Source organism: Scyliorhinus canicula, chromosome 1 (assembly GCF_902713615.1).
Source record: "Scyliorhinus canicula chromosome 1, sScyCan1.1, whole genome shotgun sequence".
NCBI classification, from domain to species: domain Eukaryota; kingdom Metazoa; phylum Chordata; class Chondrichthyes; order Carcharhiniformes; family Scyliorhinidae; genus Scyliorhinus; species Scyliorhinus canicula.
The window spans coordinates 4146130-4173748 of NC_052146.1; the positions used below are offsets into that span (position 1 = coordinate 4146130).

General features: G+C 51.1%; 1 protein-coding gene across 3 annotated transcripts in view; it reads right to left on the reverse strand.

Moving 5' to 3' along the window:
• Positions 1–27619, reverse strand: part of LOC119969010 (syntaxin-2-like) — a 100760-nt gene that overhangs the window by 36313 nt on the left and 36828 nt on the right. For all 3 annotated transcript variants that reach the window (XR_005461295.1, XR_005461292.1, XM_038802162.1), the window contains exons 4-5: positions 7737–7811; positions 4464–4537 (exon numbers count right to left, since the gene is read on the reverse strand). Coding sequence is in view for 1 of the 3 variants with exons in the window: in XM_038802162.1 (XP_038658090.1) it covers positions 4464–4537; positions 7737–7811 (149 nt within the window). In the remaining 2 variants the exon portion in view is untranslated. The remainder of the gene's footprint in view (positions 1–4463; positions 4538–7736; positions 7812–27619) is intronic.

The window sequence follows — 27619 nt, forward strand, 5'->3', positions numbered from 1 at the left end:
ATACCCCACAATTTTATAAATTTTATAAAGGGCAGCACGGTAGCACAAGTGGATAGCATTCTGGCTTCACAGCGCCAGAGTCCCAGGTTCGATTCCACGCTGGGTCACTCTGTGCGGAGTTTGCACGTTCTCCCCGTGTGTGCGTGGGTTTCATCCGGGTGCTCCGGTTTCCTCCCACAGTCCAAAGACGTGCAGGTTAGGTGGATTGGCCATGATAAATTGCCCTTAGTGAGCAAAAAGGTTAGATGGGGTTATTGGGATAGGGTGGAAGTGAGGGTGTAAGTGGGTCGGTGCAGACTCGATGGACCAAATGGCCTCCTTCTGCACCGTATGTTCTATGTAAACTTCTATCAGGTCGTCCCTCAGCCTCCGTCTTTCTAGGGAGAACAATCCCAGTTTATTCAATCTCTCCTCATAGCCAATACCCTCCATATCAGGCAACGTCCTGGTAAACCTTTTCTGCACTCTTTCCAAAGCCTCCAGATCCCTGCCTCTGTGAAGCAACAGTGCTAACACTGTGCTACCATGCCTACCAACACAACTGGTGGTCCGTCCAAAACCCCGCTCACTATCACGTATTGACTCGCCGGGTCGCACACCTCACTGGCCACCACAACACCACTATTTTACAGAATAGGATCGCAACCCCTCTCGACTTGGAATCAAACCCCCCAATGAAATGTCTGCCCCACCCACCCCCACCCCTTCCCTCACCTGATCCTTCACCCGCAAATCTCCTGCAGAAAGACCGCCCGCATTTAAACTTTTCAGGTGCGCAACAACTGCAATCGCTTCACCGAACCATTCACCCTCCCATCATTCCAAGTCATTATCCTCGCTGGGGTTTCTGTAACCCCCTCCCCGCCATCCCATTTGGGTCTGCCATCCCAATCCATACAAAGCTATCCCTGCCCCAATCCCCTTTCTTGTCCTGGTTTACTCAAAATGGCCACTCACTCCTCTCTTCCCCTACGTCTACCCAACCAGCAACCCGAGTCACCAGCGCACTCCCTGCACCCCAGCAGCCCTCCCCACCTCCCCCAAACTAACTGGCCAACCATCCCATCATTAACCCTCCTCCAAACCATTCTCCTTAATAAATTAGTTTGCCTCATCTGGCATTGTAAAATAGTGTTCCTTCCCTTTAAAAGTCACCCTGAGTTTGGTCAGGTGCAACACCCCAAACTGGAACTTATTACAAAAAAGCACCGCTTTGGCCAGTTAAAACCCACCCGCCAGTTGGCCTGTCGGCCCCAATGTCCCGATATATTTGGATGCACTGATCCTCCCAAATCCAGTCTCGCGTTGTCCTTGCCCATCTCATTGTATCACCTCCCGCAGTGGCTTCCCAGCTGCAGGCACTTCCACACCCGCTCCAAAGCCCTGAAGAGGGGGTGGTACTGCTCCCTCAAGCGCCTTGGAGCAGTCCTTTTGCATCTCCAGCCGATGCTGCCCGAGCTCCCCCTTGATCAACACCAACTGCTCCAGACAGTAGGGTGGCCGACGATGACGCTCTCGATTCCACCATGCCATCCATTATTGCGCCACGCAGATCCTCCGCCTTATTCAATAAGGCAAATCAACTGCGTACCATCCAGAATCGCAGGGAGCGTTAGAAAGGTGGCATCAGACATTAAAGACAATGTTGAGGGTGTATTGTCAAGATTATCCAGAGGATTGGGATAAAGGAATTCCATTTGCATTGTTTGCAATTAGGGATGCACCTAATGAGTCTACCAAATTTAGTCCTTTTGAACTAATTTTTGATCATGTGGTAAGAGGACCACTTAAATTGATTAAGGAAAAATTGGTGGGTGAGAAATCAGAAATTACACTATTGGATTACATGTCAAATTTTAGGGAACGATTAAATAGGGCAGGTGAATTGGCTAGACAACATTTGAAAGTTGCACAAATTGTGATGAAATGGGTAACGGACAGGAAATCCACAGTTTGTAGTTTTGCCATTGGGGATAAAGTTTTAGTGTTGTTACCAGTGGTAGGGGAGCCTTTAAAAGCTAGGTTTTGTGGACCGTATCAGATTGAAAGGAAATTAAGTGAGGTGAATGTGGTAAAAACACCAGATAGAAGAAAGACTCACCGAGTGTCATGTGAATAGGCTTAAAAGGTACTTTGAAAGGGAAGGAGAGAAAAATGAAGTTTTAATGATTCTACCTCAAAGTAACGAACCAAATCCAGATGACTGTGAATTTGACATACCTCAAATTAAATTGGAAAATGAGGATGTTCTTAAAAATTGGGATGAATTGTTAAGTTACCTTCCAGAGGAAAAATAAACTGACCTGAAAGAGTTATTGATATCACATGGGCAAGTTTGTAGAGATAAATTGGGAAGTACAAAATTGGCTATACATGATTTAGATGTGGGAAATGCTGTTCCTATCAAACAACATCCATGTAGACTTAATCCTTTAAAATTGGCACAGAGATTGAGAGCATGCTTAAAAATGGCATAATTGAAGTGGGTTACAGCCAATGGAGCTCACCCATAGTGATGGTACCTAAACCAGACTGTACCCAATGGTTGTGTGGACTATCGAAAGGTGAATGCAGTTACAAGAACGGACTCTTACCCTATCCCACGTTTGAAGGATTGCATTGAGAAAGTGGAACAATCTGCTTTTATTTCCAACTTCCAGAAATGGAAAGAACGTTGAAAACATCGAATGCAGTTCTTCGATCGACTTCCGGAGGCGGGTTTGGTGGTGAACGTAGCCGAAAGTGAATTTGGAGAAGCCCAAATCACTTTCCTGGAGGAGTTTCTGATACCCTCAAGACGAAGGGAAATAATGCGATCTCTTAACATGAATGAATTTGATCGAACCTTTGTGCAAAAGATTCGTAGCGTGGTTACTCCACTGATGGAATTGCTGAAGAAACGTAAAAAATTTCAATGGACAGCGGACTTTCAACAGGCATTTGACTGCCTGAAAGCTGTGATCACCAATGCTCCTGTATTGGAGAATTGCAAGGGGCTCTGTGGTCAGATTGAACTAAAGTATCTGATTCTAAAGAGAAATACTGAGGAGTAGAGGAATGGATGGATCGTGCAGAGACTTTCTTGTTCAAAGAGACTGTCAAACGAGAAGGCTTTCGGTTGGAGGAAGAACGGGAAAAATGGACTATATTATTATGCCTGTTTGTGTGTGTTGTTTTTTATTAAAAACAAAAAGTATTTTTACTGTGTGCAGCTAAGCTCAGTTCAGCCATTTTGAAGTTAGTTCTGGGTTTTTAGTTTCAGTTTGAAGAAAGCTTGGGTGTGGCTGTGAGCTGCATTGCTGGTGATCTCTGCCATGAAGGACTATCTCTTAATCTTGTGGTGAAATCGTAATTGTGAAAAGGTCTCAGTATTGAATATAAATCTAATGTGCTTCCGTTTGAAGGATTTGTTACGTCTTTTGGATGTGTAAAGGAACAGTTTGCAGGATTGGGTAGTGTATTATTTTCGGGGTTATCTTTGAAGTAACGGGTGTTAAGATATCCAATCTTTATTTAAAAGGTTAATTTGAGTTCATGGAATAAACATTGTTTTGTTTTAAAAACCACGTGTCCATAATTGTAATACCACGCCTGGGGAACAATCCATTAAAGGTGGGGGTTAGTTGAACTCCATGATATGTTTTGGGGTTCTGAAAACACCTCTCCCATAACAATCATTAACAAAATTCTCTCCACTTTCCCAATTACCACATAGCTCTTGCGCTGTTTAAAAACACTTGCTTCTATGATCTTTCAATCTCATCCCGATGGGAACCACCTCTAGTCCCACAACATATCAGCTTCCTGTGTGGGGGGGGGCACCAGAGTGGGTCAGATGGCTATTTGACTGCTGGTACATTGCAAGCACACCTAATTGCCTTGCTAGCCGATTGCTTCATATAACAAAGGAATTTAGACATTCTGAATTCTCCCTGTGTGTACCCGAACAGGCGCCGGAATGTGGTGACTAGGGGCATTTCACACTAACTTCATTGCAGTGTTAATGTAAGCCTACTTGTGACAACAAAGATTTTTTAATGTGGCAACCCAGTTCAGGAAGAGCCAACTCTGCACTGAGGTGGAATCAAACAGGAATATAAAATACTTTTTATGCAGTTACAGATTCTGAGCTGATGGATTCAGCTGCAGTCATACAGTAACAGGTTCTCACTAGACAGGGCAGCAAGTCCAAGCGTTTTAACAGTTATCACAGATCTTTACAACCATCTCAATAGGACATGTTTGGGAACTAAGTGCCATGCAACCGTGCAGCTCGATAAGGTGACTTGTATAAGGTGTCTTAATATTCAATGAACAGCAATTTCTTCTGTGTCTAAATGAAACGTAACCAGGAATTAGTGGATGCATGTCCAGAATTCCTGTCCTTTTGTAACAAATAAATGAAAAAGCATCATTTTAAAGATTATTCTGGCACAAGGAATAACGTGAGCATGGTACTGTACCTGCGTTTTGCGTATTCTTAAATTTACTGAACCTTGGTTTTCATCATCTTCATCTTTAATGCTTTGTTCTATGACTACAATTAAAATAAAAGGGCACGATCATTGTTTAGCATCAAGCAAAATAACAAGCAATGTCCAAGATACAAGTTCACGTACAGTTTGACAGCAAGAATTAAGCAGAACGGCAAACCATTCTTTTAAGAATGGAGCTGGAACAGCCAAGATTGACAGTCTCAATGATCTTGATCTATCACCCTGTCCAAAGCTGCAACCAGTCGAGCCAGAGTGCCGAACTGCAGCACCAGAAGAGTAGAATCCAATTGGCCAAAGTCATGCTAGAATCTTCCAGCACTCTGGGCCGACCACACCTCGAATCCTGGGGCCAGTTCTGATTACTTAAAATTCTGGGAGACACACATTGGAGGCAGTACCAAGGCACGTGATGAGGCTAATCCCTAGATTTGGGAGGTCTCCGAGATTAGGAAGGACTGGATTAATTTGGGGGTTTTCAATGCCTCTTTAACATACGTGATGTGCAGATTGCAGGACGGGGAAATACAGGTTCAAATTAGTAAAAGGTTAAACTCAGGACTGATATCTGGAATTTGAACTTCTCGCATGTATTCAGGATTGACACCACAAATTAAAAATATGACCAACTGGATTCATTAAAAAATTTAAAGAATAAAATGACCTCACAGGTGCAGATGGAAGGGGCGGGGGAGAAGGCCTAACTGCTCTGAGCAAGAGGTAGAAATAATTTCAAATAGGATTCTCCGGGGACTGTAATAAAACACAGGACATATGAGTAAAACTATGAAAATGCGCTCAGTGCACCAGTGAGAGGGGCAGTCAGAGACTAGGTGAAATTCATAAATTGCAAACAAAATAAAAATGGAGAAGGAGTTCAGGAGATTTAATATGCTAAATTATCAAACAATCATAAGGGAGCATTTGAATAACATATTCCCGAAACAGATATTGCTTTAATTTAACCCCTCGTAACCGACCCTTCAACTAAGGGGAACACCCAATCCACCCTGTCCATGTCCCTCACAATCTTGTCCACCTCAATCAGGTCGCCCCTCAGTCTTCTCTGTTCCAGAGCAAACGACCAAGTCTACCCAAACTCTCTTCATAACTAAAATGTTCCGTCCCAGGCAACATCCTGGTGAATCACCTCTGCACCCCCTCCAGTACAATCACATCCTTCCTGTAATGTGGTGACCAGAATTACACACAGTGCTCCAACTGTGGCCTCACCAATGTTCCATACAACTCCAACATCACCTCCCTGCTTTTGTAATCCATGCCACGATTGATAACGGCAAGTGTACCATGTAGCTTTTTCACCACCCTATTAACCTGCCCGTCTGCCTTCAGAGATCTATGGACAAACACGCCACGGTCTCTTTGTTCCTCAGGACTTTCCAGCGTGGTGCCATTCATCGAATATTTCTCCGTCAAATTGCTCCTTCCAAAATGTAAAACCTCACACTTTTCAGGATTAAATTCTATCTGCCACTTTTCTGTCCATTTGACCTCCCATCTATATCTCCTGTAACCCAAGACTCTCAGCCTCACTGATAAGCACTTGGCCAATCTTTGTGTCATCTGCAAAAAGGATCAGGTTTAGCTCAGTGGGCTAGACAGCTGGTTTGTAATGCAGAAGGCGGCCAGCACCGCGGGTTCAATTCCCGGACCGGCTCAGAATTCTGAATTCTCCCTGTGTACCCGAACAGGCGCCGGAATGTGGCGACTAGGGGCTTTTCACAGTAACTTCATTGCAGTGTTAATGTAAGCTTACTTGTGACATTAAAGATTAATTCTTTTTTATTTTTACTGATCCTACCTCCCACATAGTCATCTAAGTCATTTATATAAATGACGAATAATAGGGGGCCCAGCAGTGATCCCGGTGTTATAACGAGGGACGAGGACGACTAATGTCTTGAAGACAATGTTTCAGAAAATAACATGAAGGAAAATTACTGCAAGAAAACAAAACTGATTATGTCAAAGCTATTCACAGAACCATCGGGTTTACAGTGCAGAAGGAGGCCATTCAATCCATCGAGTCTGCACCGGCCCTTGGAAAGAACTACCTACTTAAGCCCATGCCTCCACCCTGTCCTTGTAACCCAGTAACCCCACCTAACCTTTTGGATCCTAAGGGGCAATTTAACATGGCCAATCCGCCCAACCTGCACATCTTTGGACTGTGGGAGGAAACTGGAGCACCCGGAGGAAACCCACGCAGACACGTGCAAACTCCACACTGAGTCACCCAAGGCAGGAATTGAACCTGGGCTCTGAAGATGTGCTAAACACTGCGCCACCGTGCCGCCATTGCCATTAGACAAGCAAATTTAATTGATAAACATTCCTTCAGGATGCAAAAATTCCATCACCAGCGTAAGTGGTCAGGAAACAGAAGGATATCACTTGTCTGATGTTGGGGGGGGGGGGGGGGGGGGGGGGGGGGGGGGGGGGAGGAGGAGGAGGAGGAGGAGGAGGGAGAGATAGTGACTTGTTACTTCCATGCCTTTTATTGACAGAGCCGACAAGTCTCAGGGAATACCCAGAGAGCCAGAAGTCGGAGCTGCAGCAGTTAGTGCAGTGAATTCCCAATCTGTTTGAAATACGACAGTAAGAAGTCTCACAACACCAGGTTAAAGTCCAACAGGTTTGTTTCAAACATGAGCTTTCGGAGCACTGCTCCTTCCTCAGGTGAAATAGAATACTCTTTCAGTGAGTCTTGGGTCTGTTAGTTTGCCAGGGCGAGGGACAGAACAAACCTTTATCCCTTTGTCATTGTACTGGGTGTCAATTGGGGGAGAGAATAACACGACAGCCCTTAAAAGATATAGATAATTCAGGTCAGTATCCTTGCTTCTCTACACCCACCCGAGCCGGATTTCACTTGTATGTATAGAGAGTGTGTATACGTTAGTGCAAGATGATGCTGTACATTATACTGCAGAGAAAGAGGCCATTGTGTCTGTTTCTGTCAACTCTGTAGTACAGTTACTCAATTAATCCGACCACCCTGTTTGTTCACCAGAATCCTGCAATCTTTTTTCCCTTTTCAAATACTTATCCAATTTTCTTCTGAATGTTATGGAATCGGCTTCCACCAATTTTTCATCTTAGAGCAGCCTATAACCTTTATCTAAGAGCAGCCTATAACCTTTGAACCCTCTGGTTTTCACAAATGTGTGAAGCAGCTGACCTGTGGTGAAACATCTTACTGACCTCTCTGAAAACACTTACTCTTTAGCTTATTTCGGACCCTGTTGGCAGTGCTCTTGATTGAGACGGTAAGTTCTTCCAGTTCTTCTTTGGTTTCTTTTGAAGAGAAAAAAAATGAACAATCTTCCAAACATTTGAAATGACGATTGGAATTGACATGTTAAACAAACAGTTTTAATCTGCCGCAGGGAACAGAAATTCTCAGCATTCTCTTTAATGATGTTTTCAATATATCCCCAGCACTTTAAAGAAAGGAATGTGTTTATATAGAACATTTCACAATCCCAAGTGTCTAAAAACATTGAACAGAAAGCCCTCGTTTCCATTTTTTTGTGTTAACGTTAAGTTAATGGGGCTTGTAATCTCGTTAAGCATTGTGCAGTTTGTTTGAAACATCTCCCACATACTCCGATTGGCAACGTTTCGGAAAGTCGTCTTCTGCTCCAACTCTGACTCGCGTGCACGATCCTCTGATTCATAGCCTGCTGCTCTCCTCATGTCCATCCCAACATCTCACTGAGACCTCCATGCCCTCGCTCACCCTGCTTCCCTCTCCGGAATCTGCGTTCCCATTCACACCGCTTCCCTCTCCGGAATATGCGTTCCCATTCACACCGCCTTCCTCTCCGGAAACTGCGCTCCCATTCATAAGAACATAAGAACTAGGAGCAGGAGTAGGCCATCTGGCCCCTCGAGCCTGCTCCGCCATTCAATTAGATGATGGCTGATCTTTTGTGGACTCAGCTCCACTTTCCGGCCCGAACACCATAACCCTTAATCCCTTTATTCTTCAAAAAACTATCTTTACCTTAAAAACATGTAATGAAGGAGCCTCAACTGCTTCACTGGGCAAGGAATTCCATAGATTCACAACCCTTTGGGTGAAGAAGTTCCTCCTAAACTCAGTCCTAAATCTACTTCCCCTTATTTTGAGGCTATGCCCCCTAGTTCTGCTGTCACCCGCCAGTGGAAACAACCTGCCCGCATCTATCCTATCTATTCCCTTCATAATTTTAAATGTTTCTACAAGATCCCCCCTCATCCTTCTAAATTCCAACGAGTACAGTCCCAGTCTACTCAACCTCTCCTCATAATCCAACCCCTTCAGCTCTGGGATTAACCTAGTGAATCTCCTCTGCACACCCTCCAGCGCCAGTACGTCCTTTCTCAAGTAAGGAGACCAAAACTGAACACAATACTCCAGGTGTGGCCGCACTAACACCTTATACAATTGCAACATAACCTCCCTAGTCTTAAACTCCATCCCTCTAGCAATGAAGGACAAAATTCCATTTGCCTTCTTAATCACCTGTTGCACTTGTAAATCAACCTTCTGTGACTCATGCACTAGCACACCCAAGTCTCTCTGAACAGCGGCATGTTTTAATATTTTATCGTTTAAATAATAATCCCATTTGCTGTTATTCCTACCAAAATGGATAACCTCACATGTGTCAACATTGTATTCCATCTGCCAGACCCGAGCCCATTCACTTAACCTATCCAAATCCCTCTGCAGACTTCCAGTATCCTCTGCACTTTTCGCTTTACCACTCATCTTAGTGTCATCTGCAAACTTGGACACATTGCCCTTGGTCCCCAACTCCAAATCATCTATGTAAATTGTGAACAATTGTGGGCCCAACACGGATCCCTGAGGGACACCACTAGCTACTGATTGCCAACCAGAGAAACACCCATTAATCCCCACTCTTTGCTTTCTATTAATTAACCAATCCTCTATCCATGCTACTACTTTACCCTTAATGCCATGCGTCTTTATCTTATGCAGCAACCTTTTGTGTGGCACCTTGTCAAAGGCTTTCTGGAAATCCAGATATACCACATCCATCGGCTCCCCGTTATCTACTGCATTGGTAATGTCCTCAAACAATTCCACTAAATTAGTTAGGCATGACCTGCCTTTTACGAACCCATGCTGCGTCTGCCCAATGGGACAATTTCTATCCGGTGCTATTCACACCGCCTCCCTCTCCGGAATCTGTGTTCCCATTCACACCGCCTCCCTCTCCGGAATCTGTGTTCCCATTCACACCGCTTCCCTCTCCGGAAACTGCATTCCCATTCACACCGCCTCGCTCTCCGGAATCTGTGTTCTCATTCACACCGCTTCCCTCTCCGGAATCTCCGTTCCCATTTACACCACTTCCCTCTCCGGAATCTGCGTTCCCATTCACACCACTTCCCTCTCCGGAATCTGCGTTCCCATTCACACCGCCTCGCTCTCCGGAATCTGCGTTCCCGTTCACACCACCTTCCTCTCCGGAAACTGCGCTCCCATTCACACCGCCTCCCTCTCCGGAATCTGTGTTCCCATTCACACCGCTTCCCTCTCCGGAATCTCCATTCCCATTCACACCGCTTCCCTCTCTGGAATTTGCGTTCCATTTCACACCGCCTCCCTCTCCGGAATCTGTGTTCCCATTCACACCGCCTCCCTCTCCGGAATCTGTGTCCCGTTCCCATTCACACCGCCTCCCTCTCCGGAATCTGTGTTCCCATTCACACCGCTTCCCTCTCCGGAAACTGCATTCCCATTCACAGCGCCTCGCTCTCCGGAATCTGTGTTCCCATTCACACAGCCTCCCTCTCCGGAATCTGCGTTCCCATTCACACTGCTTCCCTCTCCGGAATCTGCGTTCCCATTCACACCGCCTCCCACTCCGGAATCTGCGTTCCCATTCACACAGCCTCCCTCTCCGGAATCTGCGTTCCCATTCACACCGCCTCCCTCTCCGGAATCTCCGTTCCCATTCACACCGCCTCCCTCTCCGGAATCTCCGTTCCCATTCACACCGCTTCCCTCTCCGGAATCTCCGTTCCCATTCACACCGCTTCCCTCTCCGGAATCTCCATTCCCATTCACACCGCTTCCCTCTCCGGAATTTGCGTTCCATTTCACACCGCCTCCCTCTCCGGAATCTGTGTTCCCGTTCCCATTCACACCGCCTCACTCTCTGGAATCTGCGTTCCCGTTCCCATTCACACCGCCTCCCTCTCCGGAATCTGTGTCCCGTTCCCATTCACACCGCCTCCGTCTCCGGAATTTCCGTTCCCATTCACACCGCCTCCCTCTCCGGAATCTGCGTTCCCATTCACACCGCCTCCCTCTCCGGAATCTGCGTTCCCATTCACACCGCCCCCCTCTCCGGAATCTGTGTTCCCATTCACACCGCCCCCCTCTCCGGAATCTGTGTTCCCATTCACACCGCCTCCCTCTCCGGAATCTGTGTCCCATTCCCATTCACACCGCCTCCCTCTCCGGAATCGGTGTTCCCATTCACACCGCCTCCCTCTCCGGAACCTGGGTTCCCATTCACACCGCCGCCCTCTCCGGAATCTGCGTTCCCATTCACACCGCCTCCCTATCCGGAATCTGTGTCCCATTCACACCGCCTTCCTCTCCGGAATCTGTATTCCCGTTCCCATTCACACCGCTTCCCTCTCTGGAATCTGCGTTCCCATTAACACCGCCTCCCTCTCCGGAATCTGCGTTCCCATTCACACCGCTTCCCTCTCCGGAATCTGTGTTCCCATTCACACCGCCTCCCTCTCCGGAACCTGCGCTCCCATTCACACCGCCTCCCTCTCCGGAATCTGCATTCCCATTCACACCGCCTCCCTCTCCGGAATCTGTGTCCCATTCCCATTCACACCGCTTCCCTTTCCGGAAATGCGTTCCCATTCACAGCGCTTCCCTCTCCGGAATCTGTGTTCTCATTCACACCGCCTCCCTCTCCGGAATCTGCGTTCCCATTCATACCGCCTCGCTCTCCGGAATCTGCGTTCCCATTCACACCGCCTCCCTCTCCGGAATCTCCGTTCCCATTCATACCGCCTCCCTCTCCGGAACCTGTGTCCTGTTCCCATTCACACCGCTTCCCTCTCCGGAATCTGCGTTCCCGTTCCCATTCACACCGCCTCCCTCTCCGGAATCTCCGTTCCCATTCACACCGCTTCCCTCTCCGGAATCTCCGTTCCCATTCACACCGCTTCCCTCTCCGGAATCTGCGTTCCCATTCACACCGCTTCCCTCTCCGGAATCTGCGTTCCCATTCACACCGCTTCCCTCTCCAGAATCTGCGTTCCCATTCACACCGCTTCCCTCTCCGGAATCTGGCGTTCCCATTCACACCGCCTCGCTCTCCGGAATCTGTGTTCCCGTTCACACCACTTCCCTCTCCGGAATATGTGTTCCCGTTCCCATTCACACCGCCTCCCTCTCCGGAATCTGCGTTCCCATTCACACCACTTCCCTCTCCGGAATCTGCGTTTCCATTCACACCGCTTCCCTCTCCGGAATCTGCGTTCCCGTTACCATTCACACCGCCTCCCTCTCCGGAATCTGTGTTCCCGTTCACACCACTACCCTCTCCGGAATCTGCGTTCCCATTCACAGCGCCTCCCTCTCCGGAATCTGCGTTCCCATTCACACCGTTTCCCTCTCCGGAATCTGCGTTCCCATTTCCATTCACACCGCCTCCCTCTCCGGAATCTCCGTTCCCATTCACACCGCTTCCCTCTCCGGAATCTCCGTTCCCATTCACACCGCTTCCCTCTCCGGAATCTGCGTTCCCATTCACACCGCCTCCCTCTCCGGAAACTGCGTTCCCATTCACAGCGCTTCCCTCTCCAGAATCTGCGTTCCCATTCACACCGCTTCCCTCTCCGGAATCTGGCGTTCCCATTCACACCGCCTCGCTCTCCGGAATCTGTGTTCCCGTTCCCATTCACACCACTTCCCTCTCCGGAATATGTGTTCCCGTTCCCATTCACACCGCCTCCCTCTCCGGAATCTGCGTTCCCATTCACACCGCTTCCCTCTCCGGAATCTGCGTTCCCATTCACACCGCTTCCCTCTCCGGAATCTGCGTTCCCATTCACACCGCCTCCCTCTCCGGAATCTGCGTTCCCATTCGCACCGCTTCCCTCTCCGGAATCTGCGTTCCCATTCACACCGCCTCCCTCTCCGGAAACTGCGTTCCCATTCACACCGCTTCCCTCTCCGGAATCTGTGTTCCCGTTCCCATTCACACCGCCTCCCTCTCCGGAATCTGCGTTCCCATTCACACCGCCTCACTCTCCGGAATCTGCGTTCCCGTTACCATTCACACCGCCTCCCTCTCCGGAATCTCCGTTCCCATTCACACCGCCTCCCTCTCCGGAATCTGTGTTCCCATTCACACCGCCTCCCTCTCCGGAATCTGTGTTCCCATTCGCACCGCGTCCCTCTCCGGAATCTGTGTTCCCATTCACACCGCCTCCCTCTCCGGAATCTTCGTTCCCATTCACACCGCCTCCCTCTCCGGAATCTGCGTTCCCATTCACAGCGTCTCCCTCTCCGGAATCTGCGTTCCCATTCACACCGCCTCCCTCTCCGGAATCTCCGTTCCCATTCACACCGCCTCCCTCTCCAGAATCTGTTGTCCCATTCACACCGCATCCCACTCCGGAATCTGTGTTCCCATTCACACCGCCTCCCTCTCCGGAACCTGCGCTCCCATTCACACCGCCTCCCTCTCCGGAATATGTGTTCCCGTTCCCATTCACACCGCCTCCCTCTCCGGAATCTGTGTCCCATTCCCATTCACACCGCTTCCCTTTCCGGAAATGCGTTCCCATTCACACCGCCTCACTCTCCGGAATCTGCGTTCCCATTCACACCGCTTCCCTCTCCGGAATCTGTGTCCCGTTCCCATTCACACCGCCTCCCTCTCCGGAATCTGCGTTCCCATTCACACCGCTTCCCTCTCCGGAATCTGCGTTCCCATTCACACCGCCTCGCTCTCCGGAATCTGCGTTCCCGTTACCATTCACACCGCCTCCCTCTCCGGAATCTCCGTTCTCATTCACACCGCCTCCCTCTCCGGAATCTGCGTTCCCATTCACACCGCCTCCCTCTCCGGAATCTGTGTTCCCATTCGCACCGCTTCCCTCTCCGGAATCTGTGTTCCCATTCACACCGCCTCCCTCTCCGGAATCTTCGTTCCCATTCACACCGCCTCCCTCTCCGGAATCTGCGTTCCCATTCACAGCGTCTCCCTCTCCGGAATCTGCGTTCCCATTCACACCGCCTCCCTCTCCGGAATCTCCGTTCCCATTCACACCGCCTCCCTCTCCAGAATCTGTTGTCCCATTCACACCGCATCCCACTCCGGAATCTGTGTTCCCATTCACACCGCCTCCCTCTCCGGAACCTGCGCTCCCATTCACACCGCCTCCCTCTCCGGAATATGTGTTCCCGTTCCCATTCACACCGCCTCCCTCTCCGGAATCTGTGTCCCATTCCCATTCACACCGCTTCCCTTTCCGGAAATGCGTTCCCATTCACAGCGCTTCCCTCTCCGGAATCTGTGTTCTCATTCACACCGCCTCCCTCTCCGGAATCTGCGTTCCCATTCATACCGCCTCGCTCTCCGGAATCTGCGTTCCCATTCACACCGCCTCCCTCTCCGGAATCTCCGTTCCCATTCATACCGCCTCCCTCTCCGGAACCTGTGTCCTGTTCCCATTCACACCGCTTCCCTCTCCGGAATCTGCGTTCCCGTTCCCATTCACACCGCCTCCCTCTCCGGAATCTCCGTTCCCATTCACACCGCTTCCCTCTCCGGAATCTCCGTTCCCATTCACACCGCTTCCCTCTCCGGAATCTGCGTTCCCATTCACACCGCTTCCCTCTCCGGAATCTGCGTTCCCATTCACAACGCTTCCCTCTCCAGAATCTGCGTTCCCATTCACACCGCTTCCCTCTCCGGAATCTGGCGTTCCCATTCACACCGCCTCGCTCTCCGGAATCTGTGTTCCCGTTCACACCACTTCCCTCTCTGGAATATGTGTTCCCGTTCCCATTCACACAGCCTCCCTCTCCGGAATCTGCGTTCCCGTTCACACCGCTTCCCTCTCCGGAATCTGCGTTCCCATTCACACCGCTTCCCTCTCCGGAATCTGTGTTCCCGTTCACACCACTACCCTCTCCGGAATCTGCGTTCCCATTCACAGCGCCTCCCTCTCCGGAATCTGCGTTCCCATTCACACCGCCTCCCTCTTCGGAATCTGCGTTCCCATTCACACCGCTTCCCTCTTCGGAATCTGCGTTCCCATTCACACCGCCTCCCTCTTCGGAATCTGCGTTCCCATTCACACCGCTTCCCTCTCCGGAATCTGCGTTCCCATTCACACCGCCTCCCTCTCCGGAATCTGCGTTCCCATTCACACCGCTTCCCTCTCCGGAATCTGCGTTCCCATTCATACCGCCTCGCTCTCCGGAATCTGCGTTCCCATTCACACCGCTTCCCTCTCCGGAATCTCCGTTCCCATTCATACCGCCTCCCTCTCCGGAACCTGTGTCCTGTTCCCATTCACACCGCTTCCCTCTCCGGAATCTGCGTTCCCGTTCACACCGCTTCCCTCTCCGGAATCTGCGTTCCCGTTCCGATTCACACCGCCTCCCTCTCCGGAATCTCCGTTCCCATTCACACCGCTTCCCTCTCCGGAATCTCCGTCCTATTCACACCGCTTCCCTCTCCGGAATCTGCGTTCCCATTCACACCGCTTCCCTCTCCAGAATCTGCGTTCCCATTCACACCGCTTCCCTCTCCGGAATCTGCGTTCCCATTCACACCGCTTCCCTCTCCAGAATCTGCGTTCCCATTCACACCGCTTCCCTCTCCGGAATCTGTGTTCCCGTTCCCATTCACACCGCCTCCCTCTCCGGAATCTGGCGTTCCCATTCACACCGCCTCGCTCTCCGGAATCTGTGTTCCCGCTCACACCACTTCCCTCTCTGGAATATGTGTTCCCGTTCCCATTCACACCGCCTCCCTCTCCGGAATCTGCGTTCCCGTTCACACCGCTTCCCTCTCCGGAATCTGCGTTCCCATTCACACCGCCTCCCTCTCCGGAATCTGCGTTCCCGTTCACACCACTACCCTCTCCGGAATCTGCGTTCCCATTCACAGCGCCTCCCTCTCCGGAATCTGCGTTCCCATTCACACCGCCTCCCTCTTCGGAATCTGCGTTCCCATTCACACCGCTTCCCTCTCCGGAATCTGCGTTCCCATTCACACCGCCTCCCTCTCCAGAATCTGCGTTCCCATTCACACCGCCCCCCTCTCCGGAATCTGCGTTCCCATTCACACCGCCTCCCTCTCCGGAATCTGCGTTCCCATTCACACCGCCTCCCTCTTCGGAATCTCCGTTCCCATTCACACCGCTTCCCTCTCCGGAATCTGCGTTCCCATTCACACCGCTTCCCTCTCCGGAATCTGCGTTCCCATTCACACCGCCCTCCCTCTCCGGAATCTGCGTTCCCATTCACACCGCCTCCCTCTCCGGAAACTGCGTTCCTATTCACACCGCTTCCCTCTCCGGAATCTGTGTTCCCGTTCCCATTCACACCGCCTCCCTCTCCGGAATCTTCGTTCCCATTCACACCGCCTCCCTCTCCGGAATCTGCCTTCCCATTCACAGCGTCTCCCTCTCCGGAATCTGCGTTCCCATTCACACCGCCTCCCTCTCCGGAATCTCCGTTCCCATTCACACCGCCTCCCTCTCCAGAATCTGTTGTCCCATTCACACCGCATCCCACTCCGGAATCTGTGTTCCCATTCACACCGCCTCCCTCTCCGGAATATGTGTTCCCGTTCCCATTCACACCGCCTCCCTCTCCGGAATCTGTGTCCCATTCCCATTCACACCGCTTCCCTTTCCGGAAATGCGTTCCCATTCACAGCGCTTCCCTCTCCGGAATCTGTGTTCTCATTCACACCGCCTCCCTCTCCGGAATCTGCGTTCCCATTCATACCGCCTCGCTCTCCGGAATCTGCGTTCCCATTCACACCGCCTCCCTCTCCGGAATCTCCGTTCCCATTCATACCGCCTCCCTCTCCGGAACCTGTGTCCTGTTCCCATTCACACCGCTTCCCTCTCCGGAATCTGCGTTCCCGTTCCCATTCACACCGCTTCCCTCTCCGGAATCTCCGTTCCCATTCACACCGCTTCCCTCTCCGGAATCTCCGTTCCCATTCACACCGCTTCCCTCTCCGGAATCTGCGTTCCCATTCACACCGCTTCCCTCTCCGGAATCTGCGTTCCCATTCACACCGCTTCCCTCTCCGGAATCTCCGTTCCCATTCACACCGCTTCCCTCTCCGGAATCTGCGTTCCCATTCACACCGCTTCCCTCTCCGGAATCTGCGTTCCCATTCACAACGCTTCCCTCTCCAGAATCTGCGTTCCCATTCACACCGCTTCCCTCTCCGGAATCTGGCGTTCCCATTCACACCGCCTCGCTCTCCGGAATCTGTGTTCCCGTTCACACCACTTCCCTCTCTGGAATATGTGTTCCCGTTCCCATTCACACAGCCTCCCTCTCCGGAATCTGCGTTCCCGTTCACACCGCTTCCCTCTCCGGAATCTGCGTTCCCATTCACACCGCTTCCCTCTCCGGAATCTGTGTTCCCGTTCACACCACTACCCTCTCCGGAATCTGCGTTCCCATTCACAGCGCCTCCCTCTCCGGAATCTGCGTTCCCATTCACACCGCCTCCCTCTTCGGAATCTGCGTTCCCATTCACACCGCTTCCCTCTCCGGAATCTGCGTTCCCATTCACACCGCCTCCCTCTTCGGAATCTGCGTTCCCATTCACACCGCTTCCCTCTCCAGAATCTGCGTTCCCATTCACACCGCTTCCCTCTCCGGAATCTGCGTTCCCATTCACACCGCCTCCCTCTTCGGAATCTGCGTTCCCATTCACACCGCTTCCCTCTCCGGAATCTGCGTTCCCATTCACACCGCCTCCCTCTCCGGAATCTGCGTTCCCATTCACACCGCTTCCCTCTCCGGAATCTGCGTTCCCATTCATACCGCCTCGCTCTCCGGAATCTGCGTTCCCATTCACACCGCTTCCCTCTCCGGAATCTCCGTTCCCATTCATACCGCCTCCCTCTCCGGAACCTGTGTCCTGTTCCCATTCACACCGCTTCCCTCTCCGGAATCTGCGTTCCCGTTCACACCGCTTCCCTCTCCGCAATCTGCGTTCCCGTTCCGATTCACACCGCCTCCCTCTCCGGAATCTCCGTTCCCATTCACACCGCTTCCCTCTCCGGAATCTCCGTTCCTATTCACACCGCTTCCCTCTCCGGAATCTGCGTTCCCATTCACACCGCTTCCCTCTCCAGAATCTGCGTTCCCATTCACACCGCTTCCCTCTCCGGAATCTGAGTTCCCATTCACACCGCTTCCCTCTCCAGAATCTGCGTTCCCATTCACACCGCTTCCCTCTCCGGAATCTGTGTTCCCGTTCCCATTCACACCGCCTCCCTCTCCGGAATCTGGCGTTCCCATTCACACCGCCTCGCTCTCCGGAATCTGTGTTCCCGCTCACACCACTTCCCTCTCTGGAATATGTGTTCCCGTTCCCATTCACACCGCCTCCCTCTCCGGAATCTGCGTTCCCGTTCACACCGCTTCCCTCTCCGGAATCTGCGTTCCCATTCACACCGCCTCCCTCTCCGGAATCTGTGTTCCCGTTCACACCACTACCCTCTCCGGAATCTGCGTTCCCATTCACAGCGCCTCCCTCTCCGGAATCTGCGTTCCCATTCACACCGCCTCCCTCTTCGGAATCTGCGTTCCCATTCACACCGCTTCCCTCTCCGGAATCTGCGTTCCCATTCACACCGCCTCCCTCTCCAGAATCTGCGTTCCCATTCACACCGCCCCCCTCTCCGGAATCTGCGTTCCCATTCACACCGCCTCCCTCTTCGGAATCTGCGTTCCCATTCACACCGCCTCCCTCTTCGGAATCTCCGTTCCCATTCACACCGCTTCCCTCTCCGGAATCTGCGTTCCCATTCACACCGCTTCCCTCTCCGGAATCTGCGTTCCCATTCACACCGCCTCCCTCTCCGGAATCTGCGTTCCCATTCACACCGCCTCCCTCTCCGGAAACTGCGTTCCTATTCACACCGCTTCCCTCTCCGGAATCTGTGTTCCCGTTCCCATTCACACCGCCTCCCTCTCCGGAATCTTCGTTCCCATTCACACCGCCTCCCTCTCCGGAATCTGCCTTCCCATTCACAGCGTCTCCCTCTCCGGAATCTGCGTTCCCATTCACACCGCCTCCCTCTCCGGAATCTCCGTTCCCATTCACACCGCCTCCCTCTCCAGAATCTGTTGTCCCATTCACACCGCATCCCACTCCGGAATCTGTGTTCCCATTCACACCGCCTCCCTCTCCGGAATATGTGTTCCCGTTCCCATTCACACCGCCTCCCTCTCCGGAATCTGTGTCCCATTCCCATTCACACCGCTTCCCTTTCCGGAAATGCGTTCCCATTCACAGCGCTTCCCTCTCCGGAATCTGTGTTCTCATTCACACCGCCTCCCTCTCCGGAATCTGCGTTCCCATTCATACCGCCTCGCTCTCCGGAATCTGCGTTCCCATTCACACCGCCTCCCTCTCCGGAATCTCCGTTCCCATTCATACCGCCTCCCTCTCCGGAACCTGTGTCCTGTTCCCATTCACACCGCTTCCCTCTCCGGAATCTGCGTTCCCGTTCCCATTCACACCGCCTCCCTCTCCGGAATCTCCGTTCCCATTCACACCGCTTCCCTCTCCGGAATCTCCGTTCCCATTCACACCGCTTCCCTCTCCGGAATCTGCGTTCCCATTCACACCGCTTCCCTCTCCGGAATCTGCGTTCCCATTCACACCGCTTCCCTCTCACGAATCTGCGTTCCCATTCACACCGCTTCCCTCTCCGGAATCTGGCGTTCCCATTCACACCGCCTCGCTCTCCGGAATCTGTGTTCCCGTTCACACCACTTCCCTCTCCGGAATATGTGTTCCCGTTCCCATTCACACCGCCTCCCTCTCCGGAATCTGCGTTCCCGTTCACACCGCTTCCCTCTCCGGGATCTGCGTTCCCATTCACACCGCTTCCCTCTCCGGAATCTGCGTTCCCATTCACACCGCCTCCCTCTCCGGAATCTGTGTTCCCGTTCACACCACTACCCTCTCCGGAATCTGCGTTCCCATTCACACCGCCTCCCTCTCCGGAATCTGCGTTCCCATTCACACCGCCTCCCTCTCCGGAATCTGCGTTCCCATTCACACCGCTTCCCTCTCCGGAATCTGCGTTCCCATTCACACCGCCTCCCTCTTCGGAATCTGCGTTCCCATTCACACCGCTTCCCTCTCCGGAATCTGCGTTCCCATTCACACCGCCTCCCCCTTCGGAATCTGCGTTCCCATTCACACCGCTTCCCTCTCCGGAATCTGCGTTCCCATTCACACCGCTTCCCTCTCCGGAATCTGCGTTCCCATTCACACCGCCTCCCTCTTCGGAATCTGCGTTCCCATTCACACCGCTTCCCTCTCCGGAATCTGCGTTCCCATTCACACCGCTTCCCTCTCCGGAATCTGCGTTCCCATTCACACCGCTTCCCTCTCCGGAATCTGCGTTCCCATTCACACCGCCTCACTCTCCGGAATCTGTGTTCCCGTTCACACCGCCTCCCTCTCCGGAAACTGCGTTCCTATTCACACCGCTTCCCTCTCCGGAATCTGTGTTCCCGTTCCCATTCACACCGCCTCCCTCTCCGGAATCTGCGTTCCCATTCACACCGCCTCACTCTCCGGAATCTGCGTTCCCATTCACACCGCCTCACTCTCCGGAATCTGTGTCCCGTTCCCATTCACACCGTTTCCCTCTCCGGAATCTGCGTTCCCATTCCCATTCACACCGCCTCCCTCTCCAGAATCTGCGTTCCCATTCACACCGCTTCCCTCTCCAGAATCTGCGTTCCCATTCACACCGCTTCCCTCTCCGGAATCTGGCGTTCCCAATCACACCGCCTCGCTCTCCGGAATCTGTGTTCCCGTTCCCATTCACACCACTTCCCTCTCCGGAATATGTGTTCCCGTTCCCATTCACACCGCCTCCCTCTCCGGAATCTGCGTTCCCATTCACACCGCCTCCCTCTCCGGAATCTGCGTTCCCGTTCACACCGCTTCCCTCTCCGGAATCTGCGTTCCCATTCACACCGCTTCCCTCTCCGGAATCTGCGTTCCCATTCACACCGCCTCCCTCTCCGGAATCTGCGTTCCCATTCGCACCGCTTCCCTCTCCGGAATCTGCGTTCCCATTCACACCGCCTCCCTCTCCGGAAACTGTGTTCCTATTCACACCGCTTCCCTCTCCGGAATCTGTGTTCCCGTTCCCATTCACACCGCCTCCCTCTCCGGAATCTGCGTTCCCATTCACACCGCCTCACTCTCCGGAATCTGCGTTCCCATTCACACCGCTTCCCTCTCCGGAATCTGTGTCCCGTTCCCATTCACACCGCCTCCCTCTCCGGAATCTGCGTTCCCATTCACACCGCCTCGCTCTCCGGAATCTGCGTTCCCGTTACCATTCACACCGCTTCCCTCTCCGGAATCTGCGTTCCCATTCACACCGCTTCCCTCTCCAGAATCTGCGTTCCCATTCACACCGCCTCCCTCTCCGGAATCTGCGTTCCCATTCACACCGCCTCCCTCTCCGGAATCTCCGTTCCCATTCACACCGCCTCCCTCTCCGGAATCTCCGTTCCCATTCACACCGCCTCCCTCTCCGGAATCTGTGTTCCCATTCACACCGCCTCCCTCTCCGGAATCTGTGTTCCCATTCGCACCGCTTCCCTCTCCGGAATCTGTGTTCCCATTCACACCGCCTCCCTCTCCGGAATCTTCGTTCCCATTCACACCGCCTCCCTCTCCGGAATCTGCGTTCCCATTCACAGCGTCTCCCTCTCCGGAATCTGCGTTCCCATTCACACCGCCTCCCTCTCCGGAATCTCCGTTCCCATTCACACCGCCTCCCTCTCCAGAATCTGTTGTCCCATTCACACCGCATCCCACTCCGGAATCTGTGTTCCCATTCACACCGCCTCCCTCTCCGGAACCTGCGTTCCCATTCACACCGCCTCCCTCTCCGGAACCTGCGCTCCCATTCACACCGCCTCCCTCTCCGGAATCTATGTTCCCATTCACACCGCCTCCCTCTCCGGAATCTGCGTTCCCATTCACACCGCCTCCCTCTCCGGAACCTGCGCTCCCATTCACACCGCCTCCCTCTCCGGAACCTGCGCTCCCATTCACACCGCCTCCCTCTCCGGAATCTGCGTTCCCGTTCCCATTCACACCGCCTCCCTCTCCGGAACCTGCGCTCCCATTCACACCGCCTCCCTCTCCGGAACCTGCGCTCCCATTCACACCGCCTCCCTCTCCGGAACCTGCGCTCCCATTCACACCGCCTCCCTCTCCGGAATCTGTGTTCCCATTCACACCGCCTCCCTCTCCGGAATCTGCGTTCCCATTCACACCGCCCCCCTCTCCGGAATCTGCGTTCCCATTCACACCGCCTCCCTCTCCGGAATCTGCGTTCCCATTCACAGCGCCTCCCTCTCCGGAATCTGCGTTCCCATTCACACCGCCTCCCTATCCGGAATCTGCGTTCCCATTCACACCGCTTCCCTCTCCGGAATCTGCGTTCCCATTCACACCGCTTCCCTCTACGGAATCTGTGTTCCCATTCACACCGCCTCCCTCTCCGGAATCTGCGTTCCCATTCACACTGCTTCCCTCTCCGGAATCTGCGTTCCCATTCACACCGCCTCCCTCTCCGGAATCTGCGTTCCCATTCACACCGCGTCCCTCTCCGGAATCTGCGTTCCCATTCACACCGCCTCCCTCTCCGGAATCTGTGTCCCGTTCCCATTCACACCGCCTCCCTCTCCGGAATCTGCATTCCCATTCACACCGCCTCCCTCTCCGGAATCTGTGTTCCCATTCACACCACCTCCCTCTCTGGATGTGAGAGCTTAGTGTGTGTCGGTGCAGACTCAATGGGCCGAATGGCCTCCTGCACTGTCTGTTCTATGTATAACAGGCCCAGCTTGGCACTTCTGCACTGTTGAGACCCAAACTTCCACAACCCTGCAGCTCTGGCTTCCCATCAAATTTGAATCTTGAACAGGAATCTTGAAATCTAGGAACATTGGACTGAAGAGAAAGCCCGTCAAGCCTGCTCTGCCATTTGAAAGGATCATGGCTTATCTGCTTGTAGTCTCAGCTTCACCTTCCTGTCTGCCACCCACAGCTCTTGACTCTCGTCTATCAAAAATCGAACAGCCTTGAACATATTCAATGAGCCAACCTTCCTGTGGAACAGAATTCTGTAATCCCAGAAGAGATAGGAGCAGAATCAAGCCACTCGGCCCATCGAGTTTGCTCAGCCATTTAAAGTCATGGCTGATATTTTTCTTATCCCCAATCAAGAACCTATCGATCTCTGTCTTAAAGACACTCAAGTGAATTGACCTCCAAAGCCTTTTGCGGCAAAGAGTTCCACAGATTCACCACTCTCTGGCTGTCGAACGTCCTCCTCATCTCTGTTTTAAAGGATCGTCCCTTTAGTCGGAGATTGTGTCCTCTGGTTCTAGTTTTTCCTACAAGTGGAAACATCCTCTCCATGTCCAGGCCTTGCAGTATCCTGTAAATTTCAATAAGATTCCCCCTCAGCCTTCTAAACTCCAACGAGTACAGACCCAGAGTCCTCAACCGTTCCTCATACGACAAGCTCTTCATTCCAGAGATCATTCTTGTGAATCTCCTCTGGACCCTTTCCAAGGCCCAGCACATCCTTCCTTAGATACGGGGCCCAAACTGCTCACAATACTCCAAATGGGATCTGACCAGAGCCTTATACAGCCTCAGAAGTACATCCCTGGTCTTGTATTCTAGCCGTCTCGACATGAATGCTAACATTGCATTTGCCTACCTAACTGCCGACTGAACCTGCACGTTAACCTGAAGAGAATCGTGAACAAGGACTCCCAAGTCCCCTTGTGCTTCTGATTTTCTATTTCCCCATTTACAAAATAGTCTGTGCCTCCATTCCTCCTGCCAAAGTGCATAGCCTCACACTTTTCCACATTATATTTCATTTGCCACTTCTTTGCCCACTCTCCTAGCTTGTCCAAGTCCTTCTGCAGCCCCCAGACTAACCATTAAAGCAAAATATCCTCTTCCATCTCCACCTGGAAAGGGAGACCTCATTCTTAAAATGTTTCTTTGTTCTAGTCCCATGAGGAAACACCTTCTCTGTATCCACCCTATCAAGCCAAATCAGGATTTCCTGTTTCAATAAGATCACTTCTACATCTCCAATGGGTATAGGCCATAGGTTCATCCTTAGATAACATCCCCAAAATGGCTGCTTCTAATGTAATATGTTTTCAACAAATAGGCAGAAACTCCACGTTGTACACTCTTTAGCGATGGTGGATTCAGCTAGTTTGAAGGAGGTGCAAGTGGCCTTTTTTTAAATCTCGTGTTTTGCTGCACAAAATGAGTTAAGGCGCAGCAAATTATTCCAATTTAAATTTCAACCAGGAATCCACGAGCATCTTATTCGCTGATGGGCACAAAATGAAACCAAATCAATCTCCGAATGATCATTTTATGTGACTGCATCTGTTGGTCACCAGCGAGAACCTCATTTCCACCCCCCACCCTCGAGTTTCACTCAGCAAAAACATCTTTCCATCAATATAAAAAGCTACAAAATGCATTTAATACAACAGGTCTTCAATACACCCACTGATGAAACTTCAGAAAGTGCTTCAACTGGCTATAAAGCTCTATGGGACACCCTGAGCTCATGAAAGATGCTGGTGAACTACCGGTCTTTCTTTCAAAGGGGTGCTGCTATGGTGACGAGGCAAGTGTTCGCCCCATAGGGGGTTATGTACAATAGCCGGTTCCTGCCACCTGAAACGTCTTACGGGAAACAGGAGGGGAAACGGTCAGAATGACTTCAACCTAATGATGGAAAAGTTTAAGACAAAATACTTTGTACCAAGTTACTCGATGGCTTAATGCACAGCTGCTGTATTACTGAGAGAGACCAGGACTCCTCCTGTTACAGGTACGCATCCTTTATCCCATCCAAACACAACACATCCAGAAACTGCACTTCTTAAAAACCCCATCGACCTTTAGCTCGAAGTCTAGTTGCTCGCACTGTTTACCTAGTTTTTTGGTGAGCCTGTCAAAAAGAATATTTCCAGGTACCGTCTTTATCATTCGGTGAAACATCTTTCCCAGCCATGTTATTTACTTTACACTATGTGCCCCCAGGGTTTCGGATACAGGATATCTCTGCATTTTGCTGTGAGCAGGTGTAAATGATCTGACTGCCGTGAGGCTTGGAGGAGGAAGAGGAGCATCAGCACAAGACTCCCCACCTCTGGTTGCCAATAAGTAACTGCAGCAACAAGGGGTGGTCATTGAGAATCAGCCTTACTGTACAGGAACCCTCGCTGTGAACTGGCTCACTGTCTGAGCTTAACCCACTTTATCCCAGAGATGAAGGTCATTGGAAAAACATTTCAGTCCCACAACATAAATAATCATCATAGAATTTACAGTGCAGAAGGAGGCCATTCGGTCCATCAAGTCTGCACCGGCTCCTAGATGGAGCACCCTACTTAAGCTCACGCCTCCACCCTATCCCCGTAACCCAGTAACCCTAACTCACCTTTTTGGACATGAAGGGGCAATTTAGCATGGCCAATCCACCTAACCTGCACATCTTTGGACTGTGGGAGGAAACCGGAGCACCCGGAGGAAACCCACGCAGACACGGGGAGAACGTGCAGACTCCGCACAGACAGTGACCCAAGCCGGGAATCGAACCTGGAGCTGTGAAGCAACTGTGCTATATCGTCACCCTTTCCACTCTCCACTTCTCAAATGGAAATGAGAGCAGGATCTGGAGCATGTAGGCATATTTAACCTTCCAAACAAATGGGAAGACAAAGTGTTTAATGCACAAGTGGCTTGATAGAACAACAGAGAAACATCCTTTAACTTAATGTGTCTGATCCCTCAAACTATATCGATACAATGGGTGACCAGATGTCCCAGCTCTGGTGGGACAGTCTTGATTTTTCATCGAGTGTCCCAAGGTCTTGACAATCTCCGAAAAACAATGTCTTGGTTTTCACCTTTCCCCATTTTGTCAAATATAAAAGGTGCGCGGTGGTGGTTGGAGAGAGAGAGAGAGAGAGAGCGAGAGAGGAGTTGAGGACCAGTGGAAATATTTGTCCTTTTTGCAGCTAGCCATCACATTGCATTGTATTGCTATCAGCAGACCTGTATCCTTCCTCCTATATGAGTTGTTAGGACCTTTCTACAGGCAGTGCCCTGGTGGAGGGGCACTGCCTGTAGCTACCTGTAGCTAAATGAGCTACAGAATGGGGTTCCAACACTGTTTGGAAATACTCCCACCTTCAACTGCCCCTCCCCTGGACTCCTGCCATTCGTCACCCAACATGCCAATCATCAGGGAGCCCACCTTCCCATGGCCTTCCAATGTGTCCTGCTTTTGAAAACCTGGTCACCCGTAGCAAGATGGTTGCAGACCCTTTACCCTGGTCTTTTGCACTGATGTGTGGTGCTGTGCCATCATCGTCCAGGTAGGGTTTAATTGTCCACCACTATTCATGTTTGGATGGGTTTGGTCGATCTGCAGAGCTTTGATCTGATCTGTTTGTTGTGGGATCGCTTTCCTCTGCCCATTGCATGCTACCTCCACTGATTTGCATTTTCTTTCGGTACTTCTGGAATACACTCCATTTCCCCCTGTACCAGGGCTGATGCCCTGACTTGGTGGCCATGTTAGACCAAGGATTATGCCAGACTATGCATTACAGATTGTAGTTGAATATAATTCTACTGCTAACAGCCCACAATGTTTCATGGCTGTCCAATTTTGAGCTGCTCAGTCTGTTCTGGATCTATCTACTAGTGCCTTCTGTCAGTTTTCTCCCCACCTGCTGCATAGTCAGATAGTTACATGTCTTTCAGGACTCTGCCAGTACTGAGACAGCCTGGATGATGAACATTAAAGTCCTCCAGCCAGAGTACATTGCGCACCCTTTGTTATGATGCCAGCTGATGTTGTTAGTGGGCAGGTCAGTTCCCAGAAGAACTAGCTTGATAGATCAGAATTTTAAAATTGTTTTTAAAACCTTGGAGGTTGTTTACTGAACAGATTCACAGGCGTCTGCGGTTGACTTAACTAAAAGATAAAAAAATGTATTGAATGAAAAAGAAAGCAACCACATTACACTAGGCAACAAAAAAGGTTGGAAAGATTTCAATGCAGACACCAAGAAAAGTGATACAAACTCACGCTATCCCTTTTACCCCAGCAATACCCTTACAGACAACACCAGTGAAGAGGCATCACTACTTCCACACCAAGGATAAAACTGGTTCAGTTGCAAATAAAAAGGAATTTTTCCAGCAGCCATCTGAACATTAGAAGAAGTCCTTCCACAATTGCTATCTCTCTTGAGATCCAGAAAACTCATTAAATTCATTACTTTAACTTTCAAGCACTACAAAAGTTTCTTCCAACTCATTTCTTTAGCAGTCTGGCATCATTTGCAGCTAGAGTCGGTCTTCACTCTTTGGAATATTAATACCAGTTGAAACTAAAACTGTTTTTCTGGTGTCTCCGTGTCTCGGTCTGTTCTCTGATCATCTGTTGCTAGGCAACAGCAGTTTCTTTTTACATTGTGTTTGGTTTAACTTCACTAAACTACAAATGCCTTGGTAACCAATCCCTTCACTTCAAGAGTCGTAAAACCTGATTAAAAATGTACGCGTGCAAACAGAACCTGATGACTTCCTGGTCCATCTCAAAATAAAAATGAAACTAAATCCAGTTTTCAGCCTTCTTAACAGAGAAATAAAACAGTACCATTCAAACCTAAGGTTATGTCTTGTTCCTAACACCCACAAATACAAATATCCCTCACTTATAAC